Genomic DNA, 15,075 nt, shown 5'->3' with positions numbered 1-15,075 from the left:
AAGCCAAATCTGAAAGTTTTTCCCACAGAGCTTATTGTAGCCCTTAGTGATTTGAACAATTTGCAATTGAAACTAAGGCTCTAGCTTTTAATCCAAAAATTTAATTGAATGGATTTGATTTGATCGGTCAAAAAAATTAGAAACAGTAATTTTGAAAATTTAGGCGAAATGTATTTCTAACTCTAAAAGAAATATGTAAATATATGCAGTGTTGTATATGTATATATATTTATAATTCAATATCTACTATCAATGAAAGCCTTTACGTAATTATTATACATTTACATTTTTGATATTGTAAGCGCTTTTCATTATGCAAAGGGTAACTATTTATTCCTTTTAAAATCAATGTTTATTAAAGGTTCAAGTGGAGTTATATAGCTATATAAACAGGAAATACTTTGGAATATCTATGAAAGACTAAAATAGGTTTTAGCTTTTTTTACTTTCAATAAACTCATCATAGATACTAGGACTAAATTTTGTATATACGCCAGACGCGCGTTTCGTCTACAAAAGACTCATCAGTGACGCTCGAATACAAAAAAAGTTAAAAAGGCCAAATAAAGTACGAAGTTGAAGAGCATTGAGGACCAAAATTCGTAAAAGTTTTGCCAAATTCAGCTAAGGTAATCTACCAAGATATTGCCAAATTGAGATAAATATTTTAGAAAAAGGCAAATAGTGGCCCATACCTCTTAAATTCGTTTTCTGGTCAACCTGAAATTGAATATGGCAGATACAGATCATTACGCATATACTGATCAATTTTACCCTACGCTAGCATTATGATAAGGTTTGGAGTTATTTGCATAAAAGATGCAATAATAAGACCTATCAGTGACGCTCAGATCAAAATAGTTATTAAACCAAACAAAAACAACGTTGAAGAGTATTGAGGACCCAAAATTCCAAAAAGTTGTGCCAAATACGACTAAGGTAATCTATTCCTTGGATAAGAAAATCCTTAGTTTTTCGAAAAATTCAAAGTTTTGAAACAGGAAGTTTATAAAAATGACCATACAATTGATATTCGTGTCAACACAAAAGTGCTGACTACTGGGCTGGTGATATCCCCGGGGACTAAACGTCCACCAGCAGTGGCATCGACCCAGTGGTGTAAAAACACTATCCCACCTTAACAATATAAATATCGATACAACAATAAAAATGTCGAGATTATGATAAAAATATATCGTGATAACGAGTTAGTTCTATCGAAATAATGATACGTAAATTGAGACAAAGATATACTTTTATTTTTTGTAGGTCCCATATGGGCTTCCGTTGAGTCTGTACAAGTTTAAACATGAGTTTAAACAAAGTAGAAATAAAGATATCCATGTTATTATTTTTTAACTTTCATTTTAACAGTTATGAAAAATCAAGTGGAATACCATTTGTCAATATTCCTGATATAGAAGTAAAGTGTGGGTTTTTCATCAGTCAACATTAAAAGTAATAAACAAGCCAGCATGGTTGTACCTTCAAGGTGAAGTCTCATTTCTAACCACAAGTTTTCGACATGAAAAGCTAATTTTGATATAAATCTATTGCCTTGCCAATACCCTGATAATTAGATATAACTTGTGGTATGAGTGAAAATGAGACAACTCTACATACAAGTCGCTATTGAATTAGAATCGTAAATAAGATAACAGATTTCCTATTACAATATTGATAATTATTATGCTTCTTTTTCGATCTCCATGTTATATTACTTTTGTGGAAAGTTCATGTCTCTTCATCAAAATGTAACATCAACACAGAAAACTTACCTCTTTCAGATAAGGAATGATATTCGGTACTCTTCGATACTATATATATACGCGACGCTTGGCTCAATTTGTGTGATACTAATTTAAAAGCATTCATGTTAAACAATATTTATTATTGTAACAATAAATTATCTTCACAATTAATCGTACACATAGTATACTATAGAACTGATTGACAGATTATTTCATGATATGAATAGATGATGAATTAAAACATTATGTTATGATATGAATAGGACCTTTAACATTATCCTGATATTTGGTGGCCTTTTATATTGAATGGTAATATAAATCGGTACAAGTTTTGAAATATAGCTCTTCATTTTAAATTATCTTTTAATTAAATACTATTACAAATAAAGCTTGCAAATAAAAACCCTGTGATGATAAAAATAAATTTCAATTATGTCTCGTGTTAATATTTTTTTTATTTCATTTTTGAAGTGTTACAAATTTTATAAACACATGATATACTTGAATTGTCATCATCATTATCGTTATTTTAAAATACAAACACAAATGTTGAAACTGATGAAGGGTGTCTTCAAAGATGCTTACATGTATTTGGAATTAGATTACAGATAAAACAAATTGATAATAAATAATACGACCTCATTTTTTCCTTTTTTGCAACCTTGTATAACCACCAAAAAAAATACAATTATGAAATCAAACAAACGATGAATATCTCACGATCAACATTTTATATATTACATGTAACGTTCTTTTCGTATATTTAACGTTCAACATATTTAATTCATTTAACAAATACTAGAACACACCCGCGAAATCGCGGGCATATACAGCTTGTGAACTGTTGTAGAATGATTTTTTGTAAAAGATATTATGTATGAAGAATTTCATAAAAGGTATCAAAAGCCCTCTCCCTTTTTCCAAAGTCCGATACAAGGTATTTGTTTCCTTTCTGTTAAATTCAATTATTTTCGCGTGTCTGGCCTCAGACCACAATTATTCTTCTCCTTTGCCACAATGCTTCTTTTGGTAAAACTAAAATCAAATAAAAAATTTGCACCGTTTCAAACATGAAATAAACGTAACTGCTTATATATAGACCATTATTAGTCTTATAAAATAAGCATCTAGGACAATCCATCAGTGCTTTTTCTTTTGAGAGCCTTATTAACATGTCAATGGTAGGATATGAATCATGTATAAATGACTAAGACCGACTAAGGCTAATTTGAGGGGTGGTCAGAGGGGTCCTGATCCCGAAATCCCGGGCTTAAAACCATGAAATCCCGAGATGCAGAATTTAAAGAAATTCATATCCCGAAATCGAAAAATATATCCCCGGATCCCGTAAGGATCAATCCCCTAATCCCGAGCTTAAAAACACCCGATCCCGACGCCCCGTCCTGCATCCCTCTAATCTCTACCTTACTTTCATTTTTGCCAAATCACTATTTTCCCTTTCAACAATAAATTTGTATGCCCCATTTATGGGCATTATGTTTTCTAGTCTGTGCATCCGTCCGTTCGTTGGTTCGTAAGTTCGTTCTTCTGTCCGTCTGTCCCGCTTCAGGTTAAAGGTTTTGGTCCAGGTAGTTTTAGATGATGTTGAGCATGTTTTACTTATTTTAATATATATGCAAGTGGTATGACCCCTTAAATAGTAAACATTTCAAAGAAAACAGTAGAAAGAATCAGGGACTTTCTATACTAACATAGAAAGTCCCTGACAGAATACAGAGAGTCTCTCTATATATTAAAGTAGTATAAGCGTAGTTTACATGTAGATACATGTAAACGCAAAAAATGATTGTCCTCTATAAGGAGGTATAATAGCTGTGGTTTTTGCGATCTAAACACCATGTTAATAATGAGAAAGCTCTGATTGGTTTATTTATTTTTCATTTTTGTTATCTATCATATTATTGGTTGTTTCAAACCGGAAGTCTTATCTATGACTAAAATCCAGTCTTATGACGGAATCATATCCGGACTCCTTGGGTGTCATACCACCATAGAACGTATGTGAAAGTAGGCCTACTCGGACAAAAAAAAGTGCATTTGATGTCATTGTTCACCTAAACTAACCAACAAATTTGCAGAAATGAAAGTTTTGTTGAAAGGGAAATACATTAAGACCATTTTGAGCCAAATATTACCTGTCTATGAGTTTGCATTAAAAATTGAGGATTAATGCGCTCCATAGTATACTAATTTAAGATTTCCAGAAAACCAGGGGTTATTTTTAGTGGTACCTCCTTTCGGAAGCTCTCTGCTTTCTTATATGATTTTGAATGTATGTTGAAAATTGACATGCAGAAAGGTGACACCTGTACAATTCAGGATATACCTAGTTTCTATGAAGTTAAACTTAAGGTAAAATATTTAGAAAGCTGTGAAAATTGCAAAATTTGGTTGAACAGATAGGGACTTTTAATTGGTGGTATGACACCATTTTTTGTCGTTTTTCTCCCAAAATAACTCAATCTGAATAATCATAAGAATGGATGACAAATGCGACTATGCATGTTACCTATATGACACAGAGGAATGATGATTGATTTATTGTGGAAGGAAGAGAAGCGACACACAAAATGAGGTCTTCTCGTTTAGTAGTATAGATAAGATCATCAAGTTATTCTTCTGACATGCATTAATAAACACAACGATTTTTGTTGATCCATTTAACTGAATTAATGGATTTATGTTTTTCCTTCTCAATTAAAAAAGAGGAAAAATACCTACTGTGAGAAGTGAACATAATGGCTTAAATAACAAACCATCTGTTGCAGATGTCTAGTATGCGCATTTGCGAGTATGGTGAATTTGCGGAAAGTAAAAGACAAACAAGGCACGTTCTTTTAATTGATTTGGTTTGGAATTTTAACTGTACATGTACCTATTTCATACGGGATGGTAAATCCATATTTATTTTTTAATTAGTTTTTCCATTTTATTCATTTTGAATTTATCTTTTCGGAGTGTTTTATTCATGGTATTGTTGAAGGCCAAACGGTGATTTATAGTTATTTTTATATGCAATTTGATCTCTGGTGGAGAGTATTGTCATATTTCTATACCATTTTGTTTCTTGAAGTTTCTATTATTAATTTGTTTTATCTCAATTTCTAAAGTATTATCATGAAAAATCTCCATTCATTTCTTACTTTGCTCCAGCGTCAAGAAAGATGTAATAAATTGTTGTCACAATCTTAAACGGTTAACATTGACGAATAATCATGTAAGACAATACCAAATGGGAAGTTAAATCCTCATTTTGTTCTCGAGTTTTCTCTGTTTACCGAGCCGGAAATTTAGAAGCATCTAGGTTAGTTTTATCGATTCTTCAGATAAACTTATTATATAATTTTATACCAGTTAAACACTGTCATTCAAACTTTGCATACTGTTTTATGATAGAAATATTGAGTTTTCTTTTTTAATTAGTTTTTATTTACATATACAAATAATTGGTTCTACAATTTATCAGTACCACTAGTATGTTGACAGTTCACAATGTTTTTCTCTGACTTTTATAAACATCTTTACATTTGAGTTTGGATGATAACTGATTGATATTTTACTCTTAGATTGGTACTTAGTGTCAATTTTATTGTGGGGATAAACAAAATATCATGCCAAGTCATGGTCGGTGTTTTTGCTAGCTGTTAGATCTATTGACAAAGATATTGAGCGACAGCAAAAAAAAAAAAAAAAATATGCAGACGATTCTAAACATTCAAATATATAAATGATTATACAGAAATAAACATACCTCCCATACTTCTGGTACGTCAGGTTTATGCTCATATAATATACAACATCATGGAGTGTTTGTCCGAGAAATACTTGAGTATATTACTAGTCGAGTTTGTCTCTTTGACACATTCCCCATTTCCACTCTCAATCATTTGAGAACGATTCTTAATATTATCTTTGTTTCCCATGAAGTGAAACGACTTACAACATTCAGCGACATATAAAAAAAATATTAAATGCTCTAACACTCCAAAAAATTAAAAACAAGTCAGGGATATGCAAATCGTCTAAATGAAATAATCAACAGCTTGTACAATGATTTTCAGCGTAAATATGGTAGCATACGCTATGAATTGATGGGATACCATACGGCATATTTTGTTTGTAGTCAACAAAAAGGTAAAAAATGCTACAAAGACGTGTGTGATGGAGTTTGTTAAATTTGGAGGTAGACTTTTTCAACTAATTGTCGGCATTCCTATGGAAACGAACTGTACGGCTCTCCTTGTCGACCTCTTCTTATTTTCATATAAGTTGCAGATCCGACAGACACTTGTCAAAAACAGGAAAAAGCCAGTCTGTGATCATTCAATTTCATGAATTTATTATGTTCTTTCCATAAATAATTTCACATTTTTTAATAAGATTCCGTTATTATACTCCCGAGAACTAGAAATTAAAAAAAATATACAAGACACGCCTTCCACTACCTCAATTTATTACTTATACATTGATTAAGAACATATCGTTCTTAATATAAACAAGAACTATCTTTAAAAAAGATATCCGACGTATTTAAATTTGAGTATATGCTTAAAACTATCATTTCGATAACCTTCAGAAGCAAAAAGATACCATTTAAATAACGTTTTCTCTGTTTGTGTTCAGTATTCTCGGTACTCGTATCTTTCTGTTTACATTCACCAAAACCCCGCGGAAATCTCACATGCGTAGGTGCGTTCTAAAAGTCATGTACGTTCGTACAACAAAGTTTACATTAAAAATTATATCATTGTCCCGAATAAACATGTCACGGATGCAAAGAGCTATTGGAGAAACACTTATTTTAATAAAAATATAAATCATTGTAAGATCTAGTACAAATATTTATAGTTTTTCACTTGCTTTCCATCACGATATAATTAACGAGACATTTTTTCACACACAGCCAAATCACCCACCATGACAGCATTTTGTCCAATCACAGAAAGGATTTTCGAACATGCGTATTCTGTTGCCATAGTTAAGCGTCCTTAAGTTCAAAGGGCACAAACCGAAACTATACCGACTACGTCGGAAAAAGTAAAGTACTCTTTACCCGAGAGAAACTATTAACATAGATTGACACATTATCCATTTCCATTCTCAATTTTATTAATATTTTTAAAGAAATTGGTGTGAATGTATATCATATGAAATCTGCCACCTCTAGATACTAAATCATTTCAATAATAGTGAGCACATTTATAAACATAGAGTGCGAATGAAATGCTTTAGAATATATAAAACATGGATGAGAGTTATAACTAGTGAATTATTAAATTAATAATATATGTATGTGCCTTGAAAGAAGATATTCAGGCCAGTGTCGTATCAGAGTAAGGTTTACTTAATTTATTGTCAAATTGAAGAATTCGAATTAGTGCTACTAAAAATCAGAAATGTAAAACTACAAGGGAATACGTTTCTACACGTATGAGCAGTAACGTGCATTTGTTCTCCTAATGAAAAACGTGATTCCTTTCACATAACTGATATCAATAGTTTGAGAATTAAGGAATAACTGAAATAAATATCGATTTTAGCGATTCAACGCATTTTTCAAAGTATTGATCCATTTAAGAACTACAGTTTGACTTCTCCGTTTACAGAATAACATTTGTTTGGCACATGTAAGAGTACGCCAAGAACTAAATTAAGTGAGGATAGGTACATCCCATTCGTCGCGTGTTGACTGAAGAGATCAAGCTCCTTGACTTCTGAAATGTATCTGCTTTGTTTTGAATTTCGGTCGATTTCCTCTGTATAAAATTAATCAGCTTTTAAAACATTTTTTTCTCTTAGAAATACATTAATTAATTATTATTATATTATCGATCAAATTTTATGTAAAGTAATAATCAATCAATGCATACTATAAAGTTGATCAATCTCTCGTTATCACACACGTATATTTACTTATTATGATACTGTTATCTCACATCTATAATACCTGTACTGATATTGCTTTAAATATCTACATTTAAACTACATTGATAAACTTGTGACATGGATTTATTTTTAAAATACTCAGTTGTCGCTATTTTAAGCAGCCATGTACTTGCTTTTAAATTCAATTTGACTAAAGTGACGTCGTTTCCTATTAAATATCCCGGATTTACGTCATTATACGAAATTTTTGACAATACTGTTAACTCTTCGAAGTATGACCTGCTTATATCAACATTTGATCCAGTGCCGTTCAGTACAGACACGGTGCAGATTGTTTCGGACGTAGGGAAACAACTCTCATCGAACAGCAGTAATATTATTCCAAAGATAGTCACAACAAAAGTGACATGGCCAAACGAGATTTCAGGAGTTCCAAGTAAGTATTGTCGAAATATTTTTATTAACATCTGGAGAAAGTTCGATTTCTATTTTTTTTAATTTAATCTAAGACTTATATAAGTGTTATTTAAGTTGAAATATTGTAACTAACTTCATGTCCAGTGGCAAGTATTTCATGCATTAGTTGTAAACACTGTAAAGTTACAATCATTTCGTTGAAATGCTAAATGGTATGTCATTTGGAAATGATTTTGATACACATCAAGCAATGGTATAAGTCATTTGGAAATGATTTTGATACACAGCAAGCAACTGTATTATATATGCTGATCATCATTGTCCCTTATTTGCTACTTTAACATAAAATCCATTACTGCTCTGTATATATATAAAGTATTTTGAATTCTTAATATTTAGAAGTTTAAAGATATATTTCAGAATGAATAATAAAACGGTCACCATCCTAAACATGAATAAACTATTTGCCACTGGCCTTTAGATTACCACATCATATAGTAGTCATTAAATACTTGATCTTTCTCTACATTTTCCGATCTTAAAAACCCTTTATAAAAATTGAGCCTGGTGGCCAAAATGGTACATTGTATACGTACTAAAAATACGATGATCACTCGCTTGTCGACATTGAAATTGTGACGGTTGAATCCGATCTTGACCTATTTTTCAAGCCGAAGTTTAGTGTTTCACTCCGGTCTCAACACCAGTATATTGTATTTTATTATTATTTCGTTTCTTTTATAGAAAAAAATCATTGTATGCAATTTAAAACCCGCAATTAAGGGCCCATAATTTGATTAATAAAGTATTCTATTCTATAGGCAATACTTTAAACGTGCGCTAGCAACATTTGTTATTCAACAATGGTATGCAAGTTTTATATTTTTTTATTTTCTTCGTCAATTAAAATATGTTTAAACTAATATTATGTTGAACTAAGATGCAAAGTTAGCGATTTCAACAAAAACAAGATCATTTGGTGGTTAAAAACAGTTTATATTTTTAATGGAAAATGCTAAAAATATTCACCCCAAAAGGTTTTCGTTTGCTTCTTCTGATTGGGTTTTGTTCTTACTGTTATTGTCAAGAAAATCTGAGAACAGCATAAGCCTTGTAGAATTCAGTCATTTTTCAATTGCAACTCACATGCCTACCCTCTTTATTAATTTCAAAAGCTTTTTAGCAACGCCTACCTTTTGTATTCAGTGTTGACTTGTTTTCGTCCTTTATATACACCATATAGTTGTCACTGGACGTTAAACAAGCAACAATCAATTAATATCCATGAAGATGTTAATACTTTGACTTCTCCTATTTCATTCAAAGGATCCGTTTTCAACAAAACAATGGTTGCAATTCCCGATGGATTCCTAGTGCCATTTAAAACAGATGGTTCCATAAGCCTGGTCGATATTGATGGGAAAGGACCTTACAAACTAACAGACGACCAAACAGGGAAATGGTTTTATCACAGAGTAGTGTGGAAAGATATGGACCTAGATGGAGACTTAGATATACTAACTTGTAGAGCTAGGGAACCTGTTATAGGAATAGGTTAGTTCGAGGTTGAAGATGAATGTTGCAATGTTGAGTTTTATTCGTTAAATTTGTTGATGAAACTATCCTGTGTCCATGCTCTGCTCTCAAAGATCTGACATTAAACCCTCGATTGCTCTTTCAGTTCTAGTGATAAGTACATCAACTGATGAAATTTCTGCCGTCAATCATTTAAGTTGCGATTCATAACAACTAAATGCTAGAATCCCGAAAAAAATGGAGCGTTGTCAGCAAAGGTTGGACACATGATCTACATTTCAATCACACTGTTTTTCCCAGATTATACAAATGTCTTACATTGCACGAATCTTAATCCAGAACGACCAAACACTTTAAAATATTTTGTTTGGTTATATTTAAGATAGTTACAACAACCCACATTTTAAAAAATTTTCAAATCTTGAGATATTTTTAACTATGCAGGAGTTTTGTTTGCAACAAATTAGACTGGTATGCAATGAAATTGATTATGTTCCCAAGCGTGAGGTTTATGTCAATAACAAAGGAAACCTGAAAAAAAAACAATTGCTTCAGTAAGAGGACGATATGACTGATGTTTGTTGAACATCTAGTGACAATTTCTTCATTATATAAGATGTGGTACGAGTGTAAATGAGACAATTTTCCATACAAGTCACAAAGAAACAGTACGGCTTTCAACACGGAGCCTTATCTCACACTGAACAGCAAGGTTTTTTGACGGCCTCAAAAATGACTAGTGCAAAACCATTTAAATGTCCTTTTTTCTAAACATATGTGTCTTCGTATGTATATATCCCTGACAGTCAAACAGACGCTTTGCCGTAGAATTTTTGGTAAAGACAATAAAATCGCCTAATTTCTATATCTGGGTGATCTGTCGGGGTTTATGACCGTAAGAAACATTTTAAAACGTCTTAAGGTGGTACCTAACATGTACACCTTCACTAAAATTAATTTGGCTCGTTTAATTTTCATCAAATTTTGACAAAGTATTTACTTTGACTGTTTGACAAAAATGTAAAAATTTCAAAATATTTGAACCAACCATTTTATCAGAAAAATTACACTGTTTATATAGCAGTTTGACAAACACTAAAAATTTTGATCATTGAGAAGCTTCATACTGCTTTCACAACGCAACGTAATTAAAACGTTTAGCTGATTTTACAGTTATCTCCCTGTAGTGTTAGATACCACCATTATGACCTCATTCTTCATTTGTTGCCTAAAATTTAAACATGTTTCACCTTTAAAACACAGGGAAAGATTCTAAAATGCTGTGGTTAGAAAATCCTGGGAATTACTATACACCTTGGCGACCAACTGTTATTGCACATGGACCAGACATCTTTGTCATTGATGCAGTATTGAATACAACAGATGGACCACGTGACTGTTTGATAGCTGCACAGTTCTTCACATCTAGTTTGACGATTTATTGGGTTGATAATAAGATAGCAAACTGGACCGATGCGTCTAAGGTATAACTTTTTACATCTAGTTCTCGATTTATTTGCTTGATGAGATAGCAAACTGGAATGAATAAATACTAAAAGGTATCATCTTTTTTTTTATTTGGAACCGGGGGATTATTGGAGTGCCAAAAAAAGTAAACGAACAAAAATAATGAACATGAAGGAAAATAAAAGTCGTAACGGACAGTCAGTTACCAAGTAACAAAATCAAAAAGCTCAATCACATCAATCGAATGGAAAACAACTGACCTAATCCTGCAGCGGTACAAGCATTACCGTATGAAGAAAACGGTTTTTCAAACCATGTTTTACGCCTGATTAAACTTCTCACTTGCATATTACGAGGATATTATGGACCACAGTAAGGTTTTAGGCTTGCAGCGGTAAAGAGATGAAGTGGCGCTCTACACAAACCATCGGATCAACGTCTCCACTGGACCGGACGTGGCTGCGTACTTGTATATCCCGCGCTACAAAACGGAAGCTCTACTTCATCAAAGGTTTAACCATTCAGTTACCATTGGGTGTTGTCGTATATTTAATTTTATCAACGTCCGAGGTGAAAATTATAAATACACAGGATGCCAGCTAACATGATTTACTTCAATGAATTCATGAATGTTAGGGACTTTATCCGGTAAATAATAATCTTTCGTTGCGTTGTGCGTTGTAAATTCAGTTTACCTAGAGTGGTATGCGAGTTTTCATAATAATTGTTTATAAAATACGATTAACAATGCAGAATTTATATTTCGCTCGATAATTTTAGTTCTTATAGGTCGTAAATGAATGAAATGTTAGTTCTATCTTTTGTTGAAACTAATTTGAATATGTGTCATGTCTCTTTCAGATTAAATCCAGGGTAATAGATAATAGCATTGGCAATGTATTTGATGTGACTGTGACTGATCTGAACAATGATGGTAAACCAGACCTTCTGGTTACTAATAATGGCGAAATTGGGTCTCTTTATGCCTATGAAGTACCTTCAGACTTTAGGTACAATATTTATATATAAGTTGAAAAATTGAAGACGCTGTAATTTTTTTTCAGTTACCAATACTATTGACTCAACCTGCATGTTCAACTGCAACACTATAAAATCCTCATACCAATTGACACCATTAATATTGCATAAATATTTCTCCATTTGTTCGACGTGGCTTTGTATTTATACATCCCGCCATTGTGCAATGGCAAGAAAAACATGTATAAAGACTTGAAGTCTCGCTTCGTGTTTAGTCTATATGCTCACATCGTTTTCACTATATTTAGAGGTTGTGGTAGCTTTACAACAAGGTTTTATCTACTATTTTTACATAAGAAAAAGCCTCTACCAAGTCAGGAATAAGTTTTCAGCAAACACAAAAATTAATTTAGTTTACGATACTTTTCGATTATTGACATCTTCTTTAATAATATAATGAAATGCGAAGAATTACAAAATAATCAACTATCTTGACGCGAAATTATATGCACTTTCTGTTAACCTGTCAATTAAACTGTATGGTCTCTTCGACACATAACCCTCTTCTATTCCCAATTGTATTACAAAACACAAAGAACTAAAGCATGGGAAGCACAAACTATACAAAAAACTGGGGTAATCTTTCGGAATTCGAACATTTCACGATATCATTTCATACAATGAATTTTCTTCTTGCCGTTCTTTGTTTATATAGATCTGGAGACTTCAAGAGACACTCAATAGCGACGGGATTTAAACCAGGAATATCTGGAACAGGGAAAGGAGCACCAGGAGCAGCAATGCCGGTGTATCCAAATACCAAAGTTAACGCGTATGTTCACATTGCTTTATTTTCAAGTTATTTCAAAAATATAATATGTTGCAGAAATTATCCTACTATATAACGTGACAGTACCCAAATTGCACCTATTTTGACAGGTTAACATACGTTTATTTATGCTTCAGACAAAAGTTTTCATGGTATGTATTTATTTTGTAGGTGTATCATTATTTACTATATGGTTTCACCAATTTATTTTTTAATCCATATGGAATCATAGAAAAATTGGGTCTGAACTGACATCCAAACCACGAATGATTCTGTAATGAGGAGTATCCTCATGTCTAATTTCTTTAAATATTTTGGACAATTGGATATTAGTCCATGCTCACTCTTAATTTTTTAAAGAAATGAATACTTGTAAGATATTGTATTTGCTAATTTAAAAAAGATGACGTCGTATGGCGACGTTTCCGTACATTTTGCTTTTTTAGTAAACACTGCATGTATCTGTTGATAAACACTGTAAACGTTTTGTGTATGTCTAAATATTTTTTACATATGTTGAAAGACGTGCATATAGTATCAAATCATAAAAATACAAATTGTTTATTCTCTAGGAAATCTTGTAAGAATATCCGCTGCTATGTTTGCTAAAAAGATGCAATTTGGGTACCACGACGTTATGTAAATATAATTTGTTTTAAATTATTTTATACCTAATTTTTAACATTTTGAATATACGATTTGCTAATAATTTTTTTTTACTTCTTATGTGTCGCCCATAGTGAGGAATGAAAGACAAAAAGAACACACAATCATATCTAATATTCGTTGATGAGTGAATTGAACGCGCCAAACAAAGCTCCTTATTTTATATGTTATTTGCAATAAAAAAAAAAAGCATTCTCATTTAAATTTCATATAAATTTTACTAGTTTATTGTAGATCAAAGCCCTCAATTTTATTATCTGGAGATGATGATGGCAAAGCGTATTACTTAGAACCAGTAAGTAACGAGCCATCTGATTGGTTATATAGTATGATGATGTTTTTGGATGCAGGTGATGGAACTGTCGGTGAACTATCATTTGCGGATGTAGATGGAGATTCGTACGTTGAAGTGTTCGCTCCATCTTACAGCACCAATGAACTTTTTGTCTATCGGTTCACCTAATCATTTAAGATTGAATGCTTGGAAATTATTTAATTTCACTTGATTTTAAGCATTATTAAAGAAGTTACTAAATACATACATAGATAGTTTTATGTTACGTCTTTTATTTTCGATTGTAATAGTCTCGTCGAAAACAAGCTTTCTTGTTAAAAATATAACAAGACGTCTTGTACGACAGAAAGTTGTTGAACTATAGTAGGTCAAAGACAGTCTCGTCTTTTATCTGAATCATCTTCACTAATAATACACAATGGTCTTAAAGAATACACCTTATCGCTATTTGTCCGCCATTGCTGGATATCACACAGGTTCCCGTAAAATTTTGACGTCATAAAACAAAATATCTGACGCCACAATGGAAAAGTGATTGTTGTATGCGTCAAAAGTTCAAGCGGCCGGGTCAGCCGGGATTAGCGATAAGGTGTATAGATGGCACTGGCGTTGATTATCATCTAAAAGACGTTAAAGTATAATTTATTTTTTTCTTTGTAAATTGTTTGGTCTTGTTTTGTTAATTTCAGTTAGACGTGGCTCAGTACTTATACATCCCGTGATTGTATAATGATATTGTGGTTACTTTTTTAATTCTTGTAAAACGGTTTGCTTATGTCCCTGGTCTATTTACTTTTTATTTATGCCATATTAGCTTGTTTTAATAGTGATTCAGATTACAACACAATCATGGACATGTTGACTGTTGTACCCCTATTGTTGGCATTTTTAATAATAAGTTTGCTCATTTTTTTCGTACATTGTTTTCAATACTATGGAACTGTATACGACTGTCGTAAAAGTGAGATTTTTATAGCTATACACTAGGTTTAATCGAACATTTTCTGAATGAGAAAATGCGTGTACCTAGTCTGGAATACGACAGTTGTTATTCATTCGTTTGATGTGTTTTGACAAATGATTGTGGACTTTCTGTTTTGAATTTTATTCGGAGTTTGGTGTCTTTTGTTATTTTATTTTCTGATATATACAATTGAGAAACAGCGTCGTTTTATATAATTATTCATTAATAATATGTTTGCCTCAACTTTTGATTTGTGCATTTGAGT

At 32.1% G+C, this 15,075-nt stretch overlaps 1 protein-coding gene across 2 annotated transcripts; it reads left to right on the top strand.

Moving 5' to 3' along the window:
* Positions 1-7,743: 7,743 nt before the first annotated feature.
* Positions 7,744-14,106, top strand: LOC143083590 (uncharacterized). Of its 2 annotated transcripts, none has more exons than XM_076259853.1 (6): positions 7,744-8,094; positions 9,402-9,629; positions 10,875-11,095; positions 11,940-12,088; positions 12,772-12,888; positions 13,786-14,106. In XM_076259853.1, the coding sequence occupies exons 1-6, from the start codon at positions 7,776-7,778 to the stop codon at positions 14,012-14,014; spliced, it is 1,263 nt and encodes a 420-aa protein (XP_076115968.1). In that variant the 5' UTR covers positions 7,744-7,775; the 3' UTR covers positions 14,015-14,106. The 2 variants fall into 2 exon arrangements, with proteins under 2 accessions (XP_076115968.1, XP_076115969.1); XM_076259854.1 differs by having other exon boundaries at positions 13,776-13,911.
* The last annotated feature ends 969 nt before the right edge of the window (positions 14,107-15,075 follow it).

Source organism: Mytilus galloprovincialis, chromosome 7 (assembly GCF_965363235.1).
Source record: "Mytilus galloprovincialis chromosome 7, xbMytGall1.hap1.1, whole genome shotgun sequence".
NCBI classification, from domain to species: domain Eukaryota; kingdom Metazoa; phylum Mollusca; class Bivalvia; order Mytilida; family Mytilidae; genus Mytilus; species Mytilus galloprovincialis.
Note: the sequence above shows the minus strand (reverse complement) of the source record. Positions and strands in the feature narration are given on the sequence as shown.

Bases quoted from the DNA above. Each gene is read 5' to 3' on its own strand.
- LOC143083590 (XM_076259853.1), top strand. From the start codon at position 7,776: ATGGATTTATTTTTAAAATACTCAGTTGTCGCTATTTTAAGCAGCCAT. The intron at 8,095-9,401 runs GTAAGTATTGTC...TTTCATTCAAAG, and splicing joins CGAGATTTCAGGAGTTCCAA to GATCCGTTTTCAACAAAACA. The intron at 12,089-12,771 runs GTACAATATTTA...TTGTTTATATAG, and splicing joins GAAGTACCTTCAGACTTTAG to ATCTGGAGACTTCAAGAGAC.